The 18,040-nt window shown below is 49.7% G+C and overlaps 1 protein-coding gene across 1 annotated transcript in view; it reads right to left on the bottom strand.

Moving 5' to 3' along the window:
* Window positions 1-16,821, bottom strand: part of STRA8 (stimulated by retinoic acid 8) — a 26,460-nt gene extending 9,639 nt beyond the window's left edge. The window contains exons 1-6 of the mRNA XM_007466578.1: window positions 16,715-16,821; window positions 10,290-10,514; window positions 6,470-6,545; window positions 5,734-5,818; window positions 2,723-2,932; window positions 1,613-1,898 (exon numbers count right to left, since the gene is read on the bottom strand). Coding sequence (XP_007466640.1) covers window positions 1,613-1,898; window positions 2,723-2,932; window positions 5,734-5,818; window positions 6,470-6,545; window positions 10,290-10,514; window positions 16,715-16,807 — 975 coding nt within the window. The 5' untranslated portion in view covers window positions 16,808-16,821. The remainder of the gene's footprint in view (window positions 1-1,612; window positions 1,899-2,722; window positions 2,933-5,733; window positions 5,819-6,469; window positions 6,546-10,289; window positions 10,515-16,714) is intronic.
* Between the last annotated feature and the right edge of the window lie 1,219 nt (window positions 16,822-18,040).

Genomic DNA, 18,040 nt, shown 5'->3' with positions numbered 1-18,040 from the left:
CGGGCCCAGCCGCTCCGTGACATGTGGCATCTTCCCGGACCTGGGCACGAACCCGCGTCCCCTGCATCGGCAGGCGGACTCTCAACCACTGCTCCACCAGGGAAACCCTGGGATCTTTAGTTGAGGCATGTGGGATCTACTTCCCTGACCAGGGATAGAACCTGGGCCCACTGCCTTGGGAGCACAGAGTCTTAGCTTCTGGACCACCGGGGAAGTCCCCAGGCACCTGCCTTTTAACTAAACTCTACTGGAGAAGCATCAGGGGAGATCACAGAGGGTAGAGCATAAACAGGTGACCAAAGGGCAGAGACTTGAAAAACTCTGTGGTGAAGGATACAGTGCTTGAAGCAGGAACTGTGTGCCCTGGACAAGTCCTGCCACATGCTAGGCCTTGTCTGTGAACTGGAAAGACTGGACAAGGTGACCACTGCTCTCCAGGCCTGGGCCCTGGTGGCTGGGAAACCTCCCAGAGAATGGGGCCTCCAGGGCTGGCCCCCAGCATCAGAGGCACTTGGACGAGGTTCTCTGGCTCTAAGACTCCCCAGAGAGACACTGGACGTCCCCTCCAAGGGACCACCCGCGGAGGAGTATTTGGAAAGTCAGGGCAAAGCAGGGGGTGGGGTCCATGGAAGCTAAATGTCCCGCAAAGCACTAGACAGGCGCGGAGAGCAAAGAACTGCCCTCCCCGTTAGACGAGGGAGGGCAGATGCAGCCGCAAGTGGTAGCAGCAGCCTTCTGAGGCTGTCCTAATTCTGGAAGAGCAGCTGAGGGGCCCAGTTCGATCTCAGCGCTGAGCTGACCGCTAACCTAACGCCACCCAATGCTCTGCATGGCTCACCATGGCTGTTCTTGCTGCTTGAACGCCGAGAAGCACATTTACAGCAGAGGCGTGGTTGCCTCCTCTGCGTTCCGCAATGCTCTTTGGGGTGGGAGCTGACCTGCTCTCAGGGATTGGGCCTGATTGATCCTATCTCGACTACTCATTGGCTCAGTAGTCTGGCAATCTGGCCAATTCCGGCCAATGAGAGGGCAGGAGAGGTATGGTACAAATTTCCGGGAAAGTTCTTCCTTGACCCTTAAGAAAGAGGGGCAGGGAATCTTTTCTCCTACCTGATGTAGAAAAGGAATAACAACTTGATTGCTACCAGCTGCCATTCCACAGTCACCACACGGGGTGGGGGAAGTGGGGTGGGGAGGGAAGGTGAGACGCCGGCGTTGAGACGAGGCAGAGCAGGCAGACGGGAAGAGCCACGTCGGTGGTGACGACGCAGGGAGACGAAGCGGACGTCCTCCTGCCTCGGGCCCTCCCTGGGTGTGCCGAGTACATTTCCTCTTGGGTTAAAGAGCGAGTAACTTGAAGCCGGAAGAATCCTAGTGCATACAACCTTCTAAACCTTCTTTTCTGTAATCCCCATGGAAAGGCCAGGAAAGTAGCAAGGGAAAAATAACTGTGGTTCTGTGGTTGCGTATATTATGTCGGGAAAATCAGAAACTTACCGCGCACGCCAGAATCCAAACAGCACCTCCAAGTTACTGTCTGACCCGGGCAGCTCTCTGGTATCTCCAGGAAAAGGTGATGCCCACCCTCCACCCCACCAGTCGGTCCGCTCACCTCCTCAGGGGTGGAGACGAGCGAGCAGCTGGCCCCCTGGCTTTCCACTCCGCTGTCCTTCACGCTGCCCTCGGCACAGGCCAGCTCCTGACAGGCCCCCGCGAGGCCCAGGAGGCCGCTGTGCTTCTGCGCCCAGGCGTGCTGGAGGCTGGCCTTCCTCTCCTCGGAGAGGGTCTGCCACAGATGGGAGATGGCCGCAGACATGATGGGGAGGGTCACCTCCTGCGGGGAGACGATCCCGTTCTCGGTGAGAAGGTCCATCGTCTGCTTGTAAAAGTTGAGGTACCTGCAACAGAAAGGGCAGCAACTCCCGGACCTGAAGCCGGCGACCCGGGGTCCCGCCCAGGCCGGCTCCTCGGGATCCCGTGGTGGCGGGGAGAGGGGAAGCGTGCACAGCACACAGGCCTTGCCCGCGCTGTGCTTCCCCAGGGACTCAGCCTCCCTGGCCGCGGCCTGCCCTGCCACTTGCAGAGTAAAAGCTATCTGAGGGGCCATAGGCGACTTAGCTTTGTGCTTCGGGGGTCCCTCCCCAAGTCCTCCCAGCACCCCCTGTGAAGCTCTCTGCCGGACAAAAGAGAGGACGAGAGGCAGGGCAGGCTCAGCTCTCCCCCCAGGGGAAAACTGCTTCAAGTTTAGAGCCCAGACGTGTGCAGATATGATATGACCTCGCTTTAATTTGCAAGCTGTGGAGCGAGCCTCCTTCTACTGGGCCCGCCCCTCCCACATGGATGCGGAGGGCCTCAGGTCTGCGGAGGAGCGGTGAGGGACAGGGGGAATCTGAGCCATCCATCCACTGCCTTTCTTACTCCAAGATTAATTAGTAAGGCTGCTGAAGCAGACCCGTGGTGTGTGTGCAGCAGTGGGGGTGGCTTTAGCTCTCACATCCCACCCACAGGCCCCCCAAAGTCACCCCAAATAAAGTCAGTCTAAGGAAACACAGTTCACGTGCTATGCAGATGTGGCTTCAGGACTATTTCTCTGGCTCCTCTGCCAACCTCATCCCTGAGCCCCCGCCACGTGGAAATCCTGGAGCTTCCATGACTCGGGGCCTGCGGGCCACCCCAGGTGGAGCACCTGTCCCCCTCCCCACAGGGGCCCAGCTCTTCACACCGTTCAAATTCCAAGAGGTCTGGCAGCAAGGTGACTGGGGAGATGAAGAGCTCCGCGTTTTTCTCCTCTGCCTCCTCCTCCTCTGCCCCGTCGTCCTCCTCCTCCTCGTCGTCGTCCTCCTCCTCTTCGTCCTCCTCAACCTCCTTCCCGACTGCCTCGATCGGGTGCCAGCTGTCGGAACCTTTCTGATGAACCGTATTTAATATCAGACTGGGGAGGAAATGGAAACAGGGTAATCCCTCATGAACATCAAGACTGAAATACTTGACACAGTTTTAGCGTATATAGACTAAAGAAAAAAAAACCATATGATCATCTCAATAGGTGCAGAAAAGCATTGGCAAAATTCAACGTCCATTCATGATGAAAACTCTCAGCAAACTAGGAATAGAAGGGAATTTCCTCAGCCTAATAAAAGGCATCTACAAAAAACCTACAGCTAACATCATACTTAACAGTAAAAGACTGTTTCTCTGCTAAGATCAGGAATAAGACAAGGATGTGCTCTCTTACCACTTCTATTCAAAATTGTGCTGGAGATTAGAGCCTGTCCAATAAGGTGAACCAAAGAAATAAAAGGTGTACAGATTGGAAAGAAGAAATATAACTGTCTTTATTTGCAGACAATGTGATTATCTATGTAGAAGATCCCAAAGAATCTACAAATATGTGACCAGAACTAAGAAGGAAGCAAGGTTGCAGAATACAAGGTCAGTATACAAAAACCAATAGTATTTCTATATTACTAGCAAGGAATAATTGGGAATTGAAATTTTAGAAAGTACCATTTACAACAGCACCAAAACCCATGGTTAAATACTTCAGTTTAAACTAAAAGCTCCATCTAGAAAAGAAAAAAATGAATAAGTTGGGCTTCATAAAGTTTTTAATTCTGCTCTTCAGAAGACAGTTTTGAGACTGAAACAACATGACACAATTTGGAAAACCAGGACTTGTACCCAGAATCTCTTTATACTGATAGGAATAATCCCCAAGGTATCAGATTGAGTTAAAAAGCAAGTGTGCCAGAAGAAAACATAGGAGAAGTCTCAACCCCTCTTTCTCTCTCTCTAATCTCAGAGTGGAGGAAGTCTTTCTGACTATTCACCCAACATCAGGTGCCATTGTAGATGGACAGATTAGACTTCATTTTTGCATGGACAAAAGAAAAAAACAGAAACACTGAAAGCAAAATAGGAAAACAACCAACCAAGGTACAATTGTTTGGAATCCATATACTAGAAAGAGGGCTAATTTCTTATGATACATAAAGCCCTTCTACCACTAAATAAGAAAAAGACCACCAACCCAACAGGAAAATGGGCAAAGAGTAGGTTAAAAAAAGCTCCCAGGAAAGAAGATACAAATGATCCTGAACAAAGGCACTTAAGTTCACTCATAATTTAATTAATTAATTAAAATATAACAATTATAAAATGTAATTAATCTATTCCTCTGCTGGTACCACAGTTTTAATTATTGCAGGCTTATAATAATTCTAGTGAAAAAAAATCCTCCCTAATTAATATGATTCTGAAAGAAATTTAGTCATCCTCATGTGGATAAGTGATAAAAGTATTAATAAGATTTTAGTATGTGATAGTGGTCGTATGTTAAATCAGGAAGGAGAGGATGGCTTATGCAATAAATGTGGTGGGATCAGTAGCTAACATCTGCCTCACTGAGATCATCTCCCAGGCTGATTTCCAGGTGGGGCTAGTCTGATTTGTAAAACGTGGCCACAAACACCCTGCCACGTACACTTAACACACACACACACACACACACACACACACACACACACACCCCACTCTTGCCTCCGCCCCCCCGAACGACCAAAGCAGTGCAGAGTGTGATTATAGGTGATCGTGTCCTTCTAATACTTTTCTGTATTCTCATGTTGTCTACAATGTGAATTTAATTTAATTTAATAATCTATCATTTCCCCGATTATTTCCCTTAGGATATAATACACATTTATTGTTTAAAAAAATGGGAAAATACAGAAAAGCACGGAGAAGAAAATAAAATTCATCAGTAGTAACCCCACCGAAAAAAGAGGAAACAACATCACTTCACCTCGGCAGGCTCTCAGGAGGTCCTGACAGTAAGCAGTTCGCAGTCCCCTTTTCAGAGTGAGTAAAATTGTTTATACACGTACTCCTATGCCTCCTCAGAGGCCAGCCTGAATGTACACTGTGCTGGGCACGCCCTGGGGCCACCAGAGGTGATGAGGGCCCGGCCATTGTCCCCAAAATCCAGGCCGCTCTCGAAGCAGCTGTGCAGGATGGTGGTACAGGGCCTGGGTCATCCTTTGAGAGCACAGCAAAGACTAAGTCTACAAAGTACACATCAAAAAGTGCGAGAGTTAAATGTTCAAAATGAGATCATAAAAGTACGAGAAAGACATTGCTCGAATCAGCCTCTCTTGTCTGACTGTGACATTATAGAGGAGGTTCCCCTTTCAGCATTTGCGACACCTGAGTGTACTACTTTTCCTTTCCTCTCTGAAGTTCAGTTTGGTTTTTCTTAGGTTCCTACGAAGCTTGGAAAGTAGGCAGAGATTTGGATTTTCATTATTTTCATATATATCCTCAATAAAGCCATTAGCTGAGTTTCTTTAAAAGCTATAACACGATATGAATACTATGATCTCAGTTCTCTACAAAATAATGTGCAAAATGAAAAAAACTAGGATATTCTTTAAGATTAACATTGATTTTCTATGAGTGGTGAGATAATATGTATTTTAATTTTCTTTTTTGGGCATTTCTGTCTTTTTGACATTTTCTGTTAATAAGCAGGATTTTCATAATCGGGAAAAAATCCAATGCGTGTGATTCGAATAAAATAGAAAAGAAATCTCTCCAGCACAAGACTGTTCTAAACAGGTAAGCAGCACCTCTTCCTCGGTTCTGTGTTCTGGAGGGGAAAGGTGGGCTGTGGAGCTGTAGCAGCACTGTGGTAGTAGAACAGCAGATTCTAGGTCTCCCGGTGCTTGGGTGTCTTACCTGGGATTTCTAGAGTACATGCTGGCATATTCTTCCTTGACCTCCTCTAAGCTGTTTACATTCCCATCCTCCAGGTTGAAGGATTCTATGAGGGAAGTTGAAGTCGAGGGTCACACATGATAGTTGGGACTTTGTCCAGTCTCTCCTGCTTTTCTGGCCTGGGTGGACCATGGGCGGTCGCTGAGCCCACCCAGGTTCAGTGTTAGGGAGTCAAGAGCCCAGTTTCCCCTCTCCTTTTAGGTGTGCGGGGAGAGCACTAGAACAGGGGAAGAGTTTCTTGAACTGGACTTTCTCAGTCAAGACATGGAAAGTATCCCTTTCAGAATTCGGCTTTCACTAGCTTATGAAACCCAAATTCCCAGCCAGCCATGTCTCCCAGCCTGAGTGCAAGGAAGGCAGACAGCTTCTGCCCTTTGCTTTTGAGTTGGACAGGCCCCAGTCCACTTCTCTGGCCTCTCTGACCTGAGGAGATCAGGCACCCTTCAACAGCACCTAGGAAGGAGCTCATCATGCTCACACAGCCCGCTGACGTCTGTCTGTCCTGCCAGACGCTAAGCTCCCTGAGGACAGGGGCATGGATCTCACCGTACCCCTGGCCCAGGTGCAGTGCCTGGCACACAGTAGGCTCTCAGTAAATATATGTTCACTTGGCTTAACCCAATCTCCTTGTTTTCAATAGAAAAACAAGCCAGCCCTTCCCTGGGAGGTAGAGGGGTGGCAGGTAGGGATCTCTTACCTTTCAGCTTCAGCAGAGTATCCAAGGTTTGTTCCAGTTCCTGAATATGATTCTTCGCCTTATTCAAAACCTGCCACTGAGGACAGAGACAGACAGTGCGGAAAAGCCAGGCTCCCACCACAGAGAAGGTTTTGCGGACACAGGAGCCCCTTTCCTGGCCTGAGGCCACCCTCCCTCGGGGGCAAAGCCCCAGTCCTTGACGCTGTCGACAGAAAAGGTAGGAAGTTTGTTCTGATCCACAGAAGGCATGACATTTACTTTGTATTCTGGAAATGGTTCTCACAGAAATATCAAAGTATTTGGAAACAAGCTGAGCTCAGCAGACAACTAGGGTTGCACACTACTATATACGCTACATGAAGTCGGCGTGGACGGTGACGGCACAGGTGGCCTGATGGTTAGAGCTCCAGGCGGCACAAAGGCCAATTAACTTCTGCTAGCTTGTCCCAGTGTGCGACCGGCAGGTTAACATTAAACATGCTAATATTGTTTGTTTGCTAAATGCATACACTCTAGTTGATCTAAACATTTATCAAGTGCTCTGTCAACTTGAACTCTGAATTTCCTATTCTGCAAGAGCAGAATCACAAGCATTTCTGCCCTCCCTCCCTCCCTTCCTTTTGTACTGTATGTAATATTACTACAGTCAAAATGGTAACCGCAAGATTATTCAAAAATGAGAAACGCTAAATGTTTATTATGCAGACACCCGATGCCTGTCACGAGTCCCACACCTTCATCAGGAATGTATGAGGGCAAAGCTGTGTGCTTAGCCCGGGGACACAGAGTAAACAAGACAGCCCTGCTTTCAGGCCGCTGACATTCTAACAGGGAAGATGAGCATGGAAACAACCACTCAACGCACAAAACACATAACAACTGCGTGTAACACGCGCTAGAATTCAGTAAGCACCGCAAAGGGCTGTGGGAACGCACGGCAGCGGGAGGAGGGACCCATCTAACTGGAGGGCTCGATGGAGCCGGGCTTCCGGGCAGCTGAGCTCAGCTGAGCCCCAGAGTATACATGGACTCTGAAACGCTGGGGGACGCAGGCCTCGCTCAGGGAGCTGCGGAAAGAAAGGAGATGGGGAGGCGGTGGGAGAGGACGCCACAGCAGCCAGGGGCCCACAGCCCAGGGGCTGCCATTCTAGAGTCCCGCTGCCCTGGCTGGTGCACAAGAAGACGAGGGACCTCAAAGCACAGCGCTCTGAAGACCCAAAAGACAGCGACAGGAGAACACAGTGGACTACAGGATCTCCTTTAGAGCAGGGGCCACCTGCTGTCTTATACCATCTGCTGCCCCTGTCCCACCCCGGCTTCAGGATTATACCGTTGGGTCAGCAAGGACTCTGCCCCCTCTTCGGACACGAGGGGCTGACAGGTGGCGTGAACCTCAGGCTCGTTCCCAGGGTGAGGCGAGGACTTTCTAGTCCTCTGGTCCAGGCTGGTCACGTGTCCGCACAGCCGGCCCACCCCACGCTCACCTCGCAGTCTCACTACGTCAACTGGACCAGCACAGAGCCAGGTAAGCCGGGTGCAATTCATTGAAATTCTGTTTCTAGAATGGTTTTGGCAGGCTGATTTTCTTAGGACCTTTGTCTGGGTTGAATTGTGTTCCCCTAAAAAAGATATGTTGAAGTCCTAACCCCCAGACTTGTGAGTGTGACCTTATTTGGAAATAGGGTCTTTCTAGAGGTAATCAAGTTAAAAAGAGGTCATTAGGGTGGGCCCTAATCCAGTATGACCGGTGTCCTTATAAGAAGGGGAAATTTGAATGCAGAGACAGACACACACACAGGGAAGACAATATGAAGACACAGGGAGAAGACGGCCATGGAACTGGAGTGATGGCTCCGTAAGCCAGGGAACGCCAAGGATTGCCAGCAAATGCCAGAAGCCAGAAGAGGCAAGAAGTCTTCTCCTCTAGAACTGTCAGAGGGAGCACGGCCCTGTGGACACCTTGATTTTGGACTTCTAGAGGCCAGACCTCTGAGACAATGCATTTCTGTTGTTTTAAGCCACCTGGTGTGTGGTATTCTGTTTTGGCAGCCACAGACAACTAGTAACACCTTGCTACCACGCATACGTGCATCTCACTCTTGTAGAACAAATCCTTTCTCCATGGACATTACAAATGCAAAATTCAGGGTTGTTCCTCCAGCACGAAAGAGAAAGAAGGAGAGGACAGAAAACATCTGATTTCCAGACTGCCCTCTGGCTGTGCCATTCCAGGCAAACTGTCGCCTCACTTTCCTAAGTGATACTCCTAAGTGATACTAACATTCTAAACCACATATGACCGTGCTATGTTTTTCATGCTACTATATTGCTGAACTCCACAGCAGGCCTCAGGAAGCCATGACTGTTGTCCCTGTTTAACAGGTGTGTTAACTGAAGCTTAGCGAGTAACCTGCCTCACGTGGACCGAGGCCAGTTAACATCCAGGCTCTCAACCACCGCGTCGTGAAGTGTGAGTTTCAGGGGCTGCAAAGCGTTTTCCTCTGGATTCACTTCCACTCCTTACTGCCAGCCCTGAGTACCTGTTCTTTCTTCAGCTGTGCTGCAGTCTGTGCACACTTCTTCACCGGCCAATGGCAGGGACTTTGGGGTTTGCGTCACCCAGGGGACACAGAGCAGAGCTGTGCTGGACAAGCTCTTTGCTGAGAGGCCCAGATGTGGACTCTCTCTCCCCACCCTCACCTGAGTCCCGAGCCCCTGCGCCTGGCTCAGCCAGGGAGTAGCCCTCCCCATACCTCTCCCGCTACAACCCAGAGCCTTCCAGAGGAGCACGTGGGACCTCTGTTGATATTCTTCCAGCCCCAGTTGGAGCCCTGCACAAGGGCGCTCTGGGCGCCTTCCTGTAATTTCCACAGAGGCCCTGGCCCTGTGCCCACTGAGGGGCTCTTCTGTGTGCCTGCCCTCAGCAAGGCTCCAGTGCCAGCTCCGGAGGCAGGATGCTCCCACCCGTCAAATGGTCCCTCTCCATAAGTGCAGCTCCGCTGAAAGCACCAGCCCAGAGGGAAACCCGTTGTCTGGAAGCAGTTGCAGGGCATCAGGCTGGTCCAGAGAGATGGACGGGGAAAGAAGGCCAGGTCTGGAGCCCGAAACCAGGCCTCCTCCTGGACCTGCCACCAACCAGCTGACAGGTCCTGTCTGGACTCCAGTTCCCTCCTCTTTTAAAAGAGGGTAGGGGGACTTGAGGCTGTCGGGGACCTCTCCCCTGTCGGAGACCTCCTAAATGCTTCCTGCAGTGATACCCACTCCATTCTCCCACCACCACCCAAACCCACCCGAACCTTCTGTGCTCCACCAGAGGCACTGATCAGCAATGAAAAAGCTGCATAAGGAGAAAGGCAAAATTAAGATCAGGAAAAGATAAATGCCTACCTGGGGAGCCCTGTCGCCTAGGAAGAGACCTGGTTGATGCATGAAAACTGAGAGGCGCACACGGGCATGTACCGGGGGGTGTGCTTTGGGGTATGTGTGTGTGCTTGGGCTGAGGACATAGGGTCTGGGCAGCTGCTAGAGGTTCACCACTGCCCATGAGAGGGATGGGCATTGCAGTCACTGGCTCACCGGGCCTCTCGGACCGTCACTTCCCCTCCAAGGCCAGGCTTGTCTGCAGCGGGTAGGTAAGGCCCGGCTCTCAGGCTTTACCCACATGCAGCAGCAGACAGAGTGCCATGAGGGGTCCGCAGCTGACCGCTGACCCACCCAGGCCGCAGCCCTCGGGGGCGGGAGCTCCAGGCCAGTCCCCATCTCGGCTCCACAGTCCCTCCATGCGTGGGACCTTTTCCTCCCTACCCTAAGGTCCCCGTACCTTTGAGGCTGTGAGATCAGAGTGGGAGTAAACGGTCTTCCTGAGGCTGCTGAAGAGCCCTGCCAGGGTGGCTCGGTGGCGGGCCTGGGACAGGCGTCTGCGGGCCACCCGCGGCTCGACCTTCTGCAGCTGTGCCAGGAGCCAGGGCGTTGCTCGGCCGCTGGGGTTGTTGTCTTCTCCAGAGGTCTCCATGAGAAGCTGCAACGTACCAGGCTTTGTTTGGCCCTAAATAATAAAGATACAACATTAAAGAAAAAGGAAAGTGGATTGAAGCAGAAAGAAAGGGAAACAACTCCCAAGTAAAAGGTCCCAAACCAATGAGTCTAATCGATGACAGATACACAATAAATAACAGATGACACAAAATCTGTTATTGAAGCTCGACTCCTAAAACACAAGGTGCTCATATCTGACTTACAGTTGAAGGGCACAGCTGCTTTACACCAGGAAGTTTCCAGGACCTTGCAGGTACTCACCAGACACTTGTTAATTGACCACAGTGGCCAAGGAGAGCAAGGCGTACCCTGAGATCGCATTCTTTACAGTCTGTCAGAGGTGGAACAAGTATGTGTCCCACCCTTTGAGGTCTTTCCTACTGTGAGAAGGTGCCCCTCTGAGTTGGGAAGCATTACACAGGTTTATGTAGTATATGAAAAAAGTCCATCAAGGTGTATTCTTTAGATTGGTGAGCTTTCCCGCAGGTATACTATACCTAAAAAAGAAGAGAACGCACCCTTCTACATGTGAAAGCAGAAAGGTACGTGACGGCAAAGAAGGGGAAGCTGGTTTGCCTTGAACTGCTTCCAGTGGGTTCTGAAAATGATCATGATGTTGTCCTTGGTCATATCTAACTTTACAAATCAGGAGCCCTTCTCTAAGAGAGGCGGTTCTAAGGCTGATAATGTAACGATTTTAATAAAAGATTGAGCCATGGATGGCTCTGCCAGCAATTTGAACAGGGGGCTGCACTGTCATCACCTCTATACTCGCAGGAGGTACTTAGCACTGGGGTTTGAGTGAATTAGGATGGGAGTTCTCCGTGGGGTCCACTCTCCCCTGAGCACAGTTCTGCTGGGCAGAGACAATGCATGACCTGGGTCGGTTTTGATGTATGTCAGCCACCTGGCGAGACCGATGAAGATACACACACGCCCAGGCCCTGCCTCAGAAACACTGGATCTGCATCTCCTGGGGTGGCCCAGGCATCTGTGTAGGTGACATGCTGCCTGGATGATTCTGATGCTTTCCTGGTTGAGCCACCACTGGGGCACAGACAAGCAGCCCCTCTCTCAAAGCACCTCAGCTGACAGCAGCTGGGAGCAAAATCTCCTTCAAAGAGGGAATATCAGGGAAGGAGGTGGAAGAAAGCTTTCTCACTAAGTTCTAGGGGGAGAACTGGCCACAGAGACCACGAATCCAATGAAGTAATGTGGGATTTTAAAACATCTTTTAGGTCAGACAGCAAGTCTCCTGTCACCAATGTGGTCTTCACTAGGGTGTCCACTTTCCCTCGGTTTGCTTCTCAGAACAGTGGTGGGAAGATGGTAAGTAGGTGCCATTTTTGTTGCCTGCGCTGGTCCCTTTCAGCTCCTGTAACATTCATTCCCAGGAGTTATGCCATCGGTGTGGGGAGGACAGCCACAGAATCACAAAGGCCCATCCAGCCCGAGGGCTAGGTTACATCAGAGGCCACACTTTTATAGTCTCCCATTTCCAGACATCAACAAATCTTTAATAGGGAGCAAAGTAAAACAGTGAAGGTTTTGAACTGCCTACAGAAAAACAAGAAACTTTTGAACCAAAGAACATAGGTCTTCTTTACCTGTTTAAGTCAAAGAGAAATGCATGTGCCTGGACACCAGGGAATTTAGGTCGACAAATGGAGGAAAAAATACCAGGATCCTCCCAGCATCTCAAATTCTCTAGTAGTCTAGGAACATGAATACCAAAGGCCTTTGGGCTTGTGGGGAGTCTGGAGCTCTCCCAGTGCCCATGCTGATAATTTGGGTTTCCTCCCAGGCTTCTACCCAAACACATTCCTCAGGAAATATCTGGATGGCTATGGGGACTGTTGAGTCACTGAATAAGGGTGCAGCCCTCTGCCTCTCCCATAGCCGGCAGACACTCCCGTTACTTGCTGCCTCTGAGCGCAGCCTTCTCTGCCTGCTGCTGGGGTGAGGATGGCACCAGAGCATCTGCCCAGCTGCCGGGAGTTGTGGCCTCCATCCCAGCCTGCCTGCCTCGGGCGCCCCAGGTCAGGAGCTGGGAGATGGGAACACCGCAGTAAAAGATGGGAGATGATCCTTCCACTCTGCTTTCAGTGGGGAATCAAGCCAAGGATCTAATCAAGGTGTTAACCTTCATTAGACCTTGTGCAATTTTAAATATCCTATTCCTAGATGCTCCATCGTGCTCTCCACTAGGGATGATTTGCTATGATCCCCCAAAGCCATTCTTTCCAAGTTATCTTTATTGACTTGCACTGTAGACCCAGCAGGAGCTTAGGTGGATATTTTTCAGACAGAGCCTCTTGTTGCAATAATACAGTTGGAACTGTCCCATCCGCATCTGTGACCTGTGTGAAGGGGTGCTCGCCCAGGACAATTACCACAGAAGTCATGTTCTTGGATGTGGGAGGGGAGGGCAGGACCCTCCTCCGCCTTCTTGCAAGCTTCGCTCTTTTGCTAGGAATGGGGGAATTAACGGTAAAAATGAGATCAATCAGTGATCTTTTATTTAAAAACAGAACAAAACAAAAACAAACCTTTTCTCCTAAAGGTCCTACGCAGATACGAAGTGTGTTAAGGAAACTGCCCCCAGCAGTAGACATTACTGCCCTGCCCACCAACCCCTATTCTGTGGCCCATTCTCTTTGCTCCTACCGAGAATGCCTCCCTGCCCCCAGTTTCTACCTCTCTAGAGTCAGCTTGTCCTTCAGTTCCCAGTTTAAGTCCCAATTTCTCTGAGAAGTTTTTCAGCCCCAGTCCACACAGATTTCTCACTTCAATCTTGTTTTGCCAACAAATCGGTACGATCCTTCATCAGGATCCATGGATCCAGCATCTAAAGTGTCCTTCCTGGGGTGCATCAGAATAGGAATAAGACAGGATAGCATTAAGAGAAAACCTTGGGGGCAGGAAATAATAGCGAGTTCAACCCTGACCCAAAAGACCTCTCTGGATCCTAAGCATTTACAATCTCATGAATTCACCTCTTGACAAGGTTCACAGTGAGAAGCACATATTTGAGAAGCTGAAAAAGAAAAAGCCTTTGAAGGTGATCCTGGCCCACTGCCATGTGAGACAGGTGGGGAGAGATTATACAGGGGCAAGAACCTGGGTATCCTATTCTGGTTCGGGAAACGGGGCATGTTTGGGGGTGAGTGTGAATGTCCGGGCATCTGAAAGGTGTAAGAATCGGGGGAACTCAGTACGGGGATAGTAGGTGGAAGGAAGCTAGTCCTACAAATCCACGGTGGGTAGGATGATGCAGGGATGCTCCCAGAGTTGGTACCCGACCAATGAGATGAACCAGTGTGGGAAAAGGCAGGATGGATTATAGATTGGCTCAAGACCTGGGTTGTAACTCTTTGTTAACCAGCAATGTGACTTTTTATGAGCCAAGAAACCTGAAATCTTAATTTCGTTATCTGGATAAAGGAGGTGAAAAAGTCCTTAACTAGATTATAGTTTAAACTTTCCACCCCTGGAAGGTCATTGTTACAATTCTGTGACTATCCGTAACAAGGGCAAGTAGCACAAGCCGCTCATTTTCCAACAGAAGTGGAGGAAGGAGCATATACAACAGCGTGGGAAGCTGCATGTGAAGGAATTCCGGGGACTGCAGCTCCGTAAACAAATGTTTACTGGGCACTTTATGCAAAGCCCATTCATTCTGAGGGAAACTGGGGCCAAAAATAATATTAGGCATTTCAGAATGGCCATAACTCTGATATCTTTTCCTTTCTAAAAACATTTTACTGTGCTCAATTCTGTTCATTAGATCAGCCTGCTAAGCGTAACCTTCAGTCTCACAAAGTTAGAAGACAGCTTCATTGATGTATTCTTCTAAAAAGGCATTTTGTGAAGGTTCATACTATCATGCCATAATTTTTATCACCTCTCATGTATAAAGCAAAGTATACTTTCACTACCAAAGACTTTCCAATTAAAACACCACTTAGTACCCATTTAGGGCTGACATTTAAAAAAACTCCCTAGGCTGAACTTTCAAAAACTATGACTTCACCCTCTCCAAGGTTCAGAGTAACTTTCAATCATTTTTAAGCATCAGTCTGCAAAACATATGAGTGTGATCCAGTCTCATTAGCAAACCCTAAGCAAACGCATACAAGATACTGGATAATGTTTTGCAACCCACCAGCAGCTTCCTTTGGTTCCCTATGCTTATCAGATCATGCAAAAAAAAAATCCAAAATCAGTCTCAGAAATATGTAGGGTGTCAAGATGACATGTACAAACGCTCCTATTAAAGTCTGGACCCAGACCTAAATGTTCACCTGTTTGGATTCAGGGGCTTGAATCAATTCCATGTACATAAACACCCACAAGGACAAGTGCACCTTTATGGAGGAGGCAGCCGGCCGGCGAGGTGAGAAGGTCAGCCCCTACCCTCCACAGCGTTGAGTCGACTCTCACCCTCGGAGGCAGATGGGCACCCAGGCACACGACGTCCCCAATCCCGGAACACGCAGGCCGCCAGAAGGCTTGACAGCGGTGGCAGCAGTCACCGGCCTCGCACGCCAACCAGAGTGGTGACCGCATCTCCACCCGGGCCAGACAGACCCAGCACCTCGGCACAGGTGCAGGGACCAATCGCAGTGTGTCTCCGGGCTCACAGCCAATGGGGACGCGCGGTGGCCAGCCAATGAGGGTGCAGGCAGTGGAAGCAACAGTGTAACATTTTGTCTGAAGGCGACACAAGAAGGCGGGGAGAGAGGGGGAGGGGCGGGGCTGAACTTCTCACCTTTGCCCGATGGTTCCTTTCCAAGCGGAGGCCCAGGGGGCAGGGAGGGGATACCTCTGTCACCTCAGGCGCCCCAAACGGCTTGTATGTGCCCACAGAGAACTGAACGGATGTTCTCCGACTGGGTCTGCTCACCTGACCTGGAGCCCCAGTATCTTCATCCCTCAGACGGGGCTCTGACACCTGCCTTACGGGGTTATCCTGAGACTTAGAGAAGAGGAGGTCAATAAAGGGTCTAGAGCAGAGGCTCCCTGTCTCAGGGGAAAAGATGAGCGCATACAGGTGTGAGGAAATAGACGCATAAAAGGGGGAACCCGGGAATGATGTTTTAAACTAGGGAAGAAGAAATGGGGGTGGGGCTTAAGAGGGGCTGGGCAGAAGAGGCCTTTAAAAGGTGGGATCAAAATAGCAAGAAGAAAAGAGAAAAGGTGCTGACTCTGAGACAAGAGGAAACATATTCTTCCAGCTTAGGGAAAAAGATTCATTTTACCCCAAATATAGATAGACTCATGTATCTAGGTTTCTTGTTTTTTTTTTTTTAACATCTTTATTGGAGTATAATTGCTTTACAATGGTGTGTTAGTTTCTGCTTTATAACAAAGTGAATCAGTTATACATATACACATGTCCCCATATCTCTTCCCTCTTAGGTTTCTTTTTGCTTGAATTCTTGCACCCATGAATGTTTCAGGATGTGGTGTTCCCATGCCTTCAGCTTTACCCTAGGAAGCAGCAAGCAGGCCAGGTGCCCCTTGCTGCCCTCTGCCCTGGGGCAAGCTGCTTCAGCCCGGGGCAAGGGTGAACCTGAGGTCACAAAGCCTCGCTGAAGCAACCTGGGCCTGGTGGCGCTCAAATTGGGGTTCTGATCCAGGATGCACCTCAAAGTGGCCGTGAGGATCACGAATGAGCTCTACCTAAAGCAGACAAATAGGGCACCTGGCACGCGGCGGACACCCCTGAAATTCAACTGCACGTTTTGGTGGAACATTGAATTAAACGTTGTGTTATGTAGAAAGAAACTGCCACATGGAAAGCACCCAGTAGGAGCAAATTCTCCTCCTTTTCAAGGTGAATGTAAAATGTTCATTTTAAGATCAAATTCTGCCTAGGTTGAGGCCCTGTCCCTGCTGGCTGTCTGTGACCCAGGGTCACGGAGGGTCCCTGAGGAACGGCTTTTCTCCCCTCCCCCACTCCCTGGTTTCTCTTCCCTGGGAGCAGAGGGCATTCAGGAGTCTGTGTACCTGTGTCTTGGAGAGCCTTACGTTTGCACCGAGAGGGCACACAGAGCAACCTGCCTGGTCTTCATCTAGTCACCCCCTCCCCACATCAACCACCAACCCACACTCATGTTCCTCACTGGATGAGGCCCACTGGGGAGCAGATCTGCACCCAGAAGAAATGCAGTCCTGGGGTGGGATGTTGCTAAGAGGGTTCCTTACCTGCCGCATCCTGATTTCTTTATAGAAAATGAAGATCTCTGGTCCACTTAAGTCAACCTTCCCCGCAGCGGTGAGGCAGGAGGCTCTGCACATGAACCCTGGGACCTCCGGGTGGCCTCTCACCAGTTTTGGATACAGAGTTCTCCACGGCAACAGCCAAGCACACCCTATCACCTTCTGACCCTGACCCCTCCCTCCCAGTACCAGAGATCCTGCCCTCTACATGCCTCCTCATGGTAACATAGATCCTGCCCCCAATGCCAGCCCCCTAAGTAGCGTAGATTCCGCCCTGAAATACCCCTGCCCTCCACCAGTCTGAGAGCACTTCCTCCAACGGGGAGCTAACATTCTTGCATTAATGCCAGCCCAGTATGGCCACCTGTGTTCTGTGTCCTCGGCCTTAACTTTCTGGTTGGAGAAACAGCCTTTTTCACTTGTTCTCCATTGTTGGGGATGACCTATTTAAGATCACTTAAAAATAAAAATGGAGGAACTGTGGTTCAGGCGTATCCAATGGAGCCGGGTGGCCATTGTGGATGTGGTTTCAGACACATTCTTACATCAACTCCTGAATTTTCTGAACTATCTCAAACTCAAGGACATCATCAGCTGTTTTCAAAACAATATCTGCTAGCAGCTGCCAGTTGCAGCCTTATGGTCTCAGGGTCTCCCCTTGTAACTATGCAACCATTTTGGGCCCCAACCAATCCGTGCTTAACAAGCACCCTTACTTCATACCAGCTCCAATCCTAATTCTTGGCAAACAACTTATTTAATTTTATGGGTTTTGCATATATAAGCCTCCTTCATTTTGCGGTCCGGTGGAAGACAATTCAAGTGCTTTTTGAATCTGTGCCTCCTGGGCTACAGTCCTCATTTTGGCTCACATGAAACTCTTCTCTATCCCTTATTATAAATTGTTTATTGATTATTTACATCAACATTGTTTTCCATCCATTTCATGTGATGAAGGGCAGGGGGTCTCAGACTCTATCTCCTCCAAACAAAATAAGAGTGATGGATCGTGTATTGAGCACCTACTATGTTCCTAATCCTTGTGGATGACCTTATGAAGAGTCTTCTCTTGCTCATTTTATAGATGGGGAAGCCAGCTCAGAGAAGGGCAGTGACCTGCCTGAGGTTTAAACACCTAAAGTTCTCTCTGGTCTTCTGCTCACCACGCCTCCTTGGGTGGCATTTAGTGAAAGGAATATTAACTATCTTTGACCAGAGAAATTTGCACGATTTTGTAAGTTTCAGAACAAAAGACCCTCAGCTGTGAACTGAGGTCTGTGGACAGCAGCTTATAGGGAGGGATGAGGAAGG

This window comes from Lipotes vexillifer, unplaced genomic scaffold, assembly GCF_000442215.2.
Source record: "Lipotes vexillifer unplaced genomic scaffold, Lipotes_vexillifer_v1.1 scaffold71, whole genome shotgun sequence".
Classification (NCBI taxonomy): Eukaryota; Metazoa; Chordata; class Mammalia; order Artiodactyla; family Lipotidae; genus Lipotes; species Lipotes vexillifer.
Note: the sequence above shows the minus strand (reverse complement) of the source record. Positions and strands in the feature narration are given on the sequence as shown.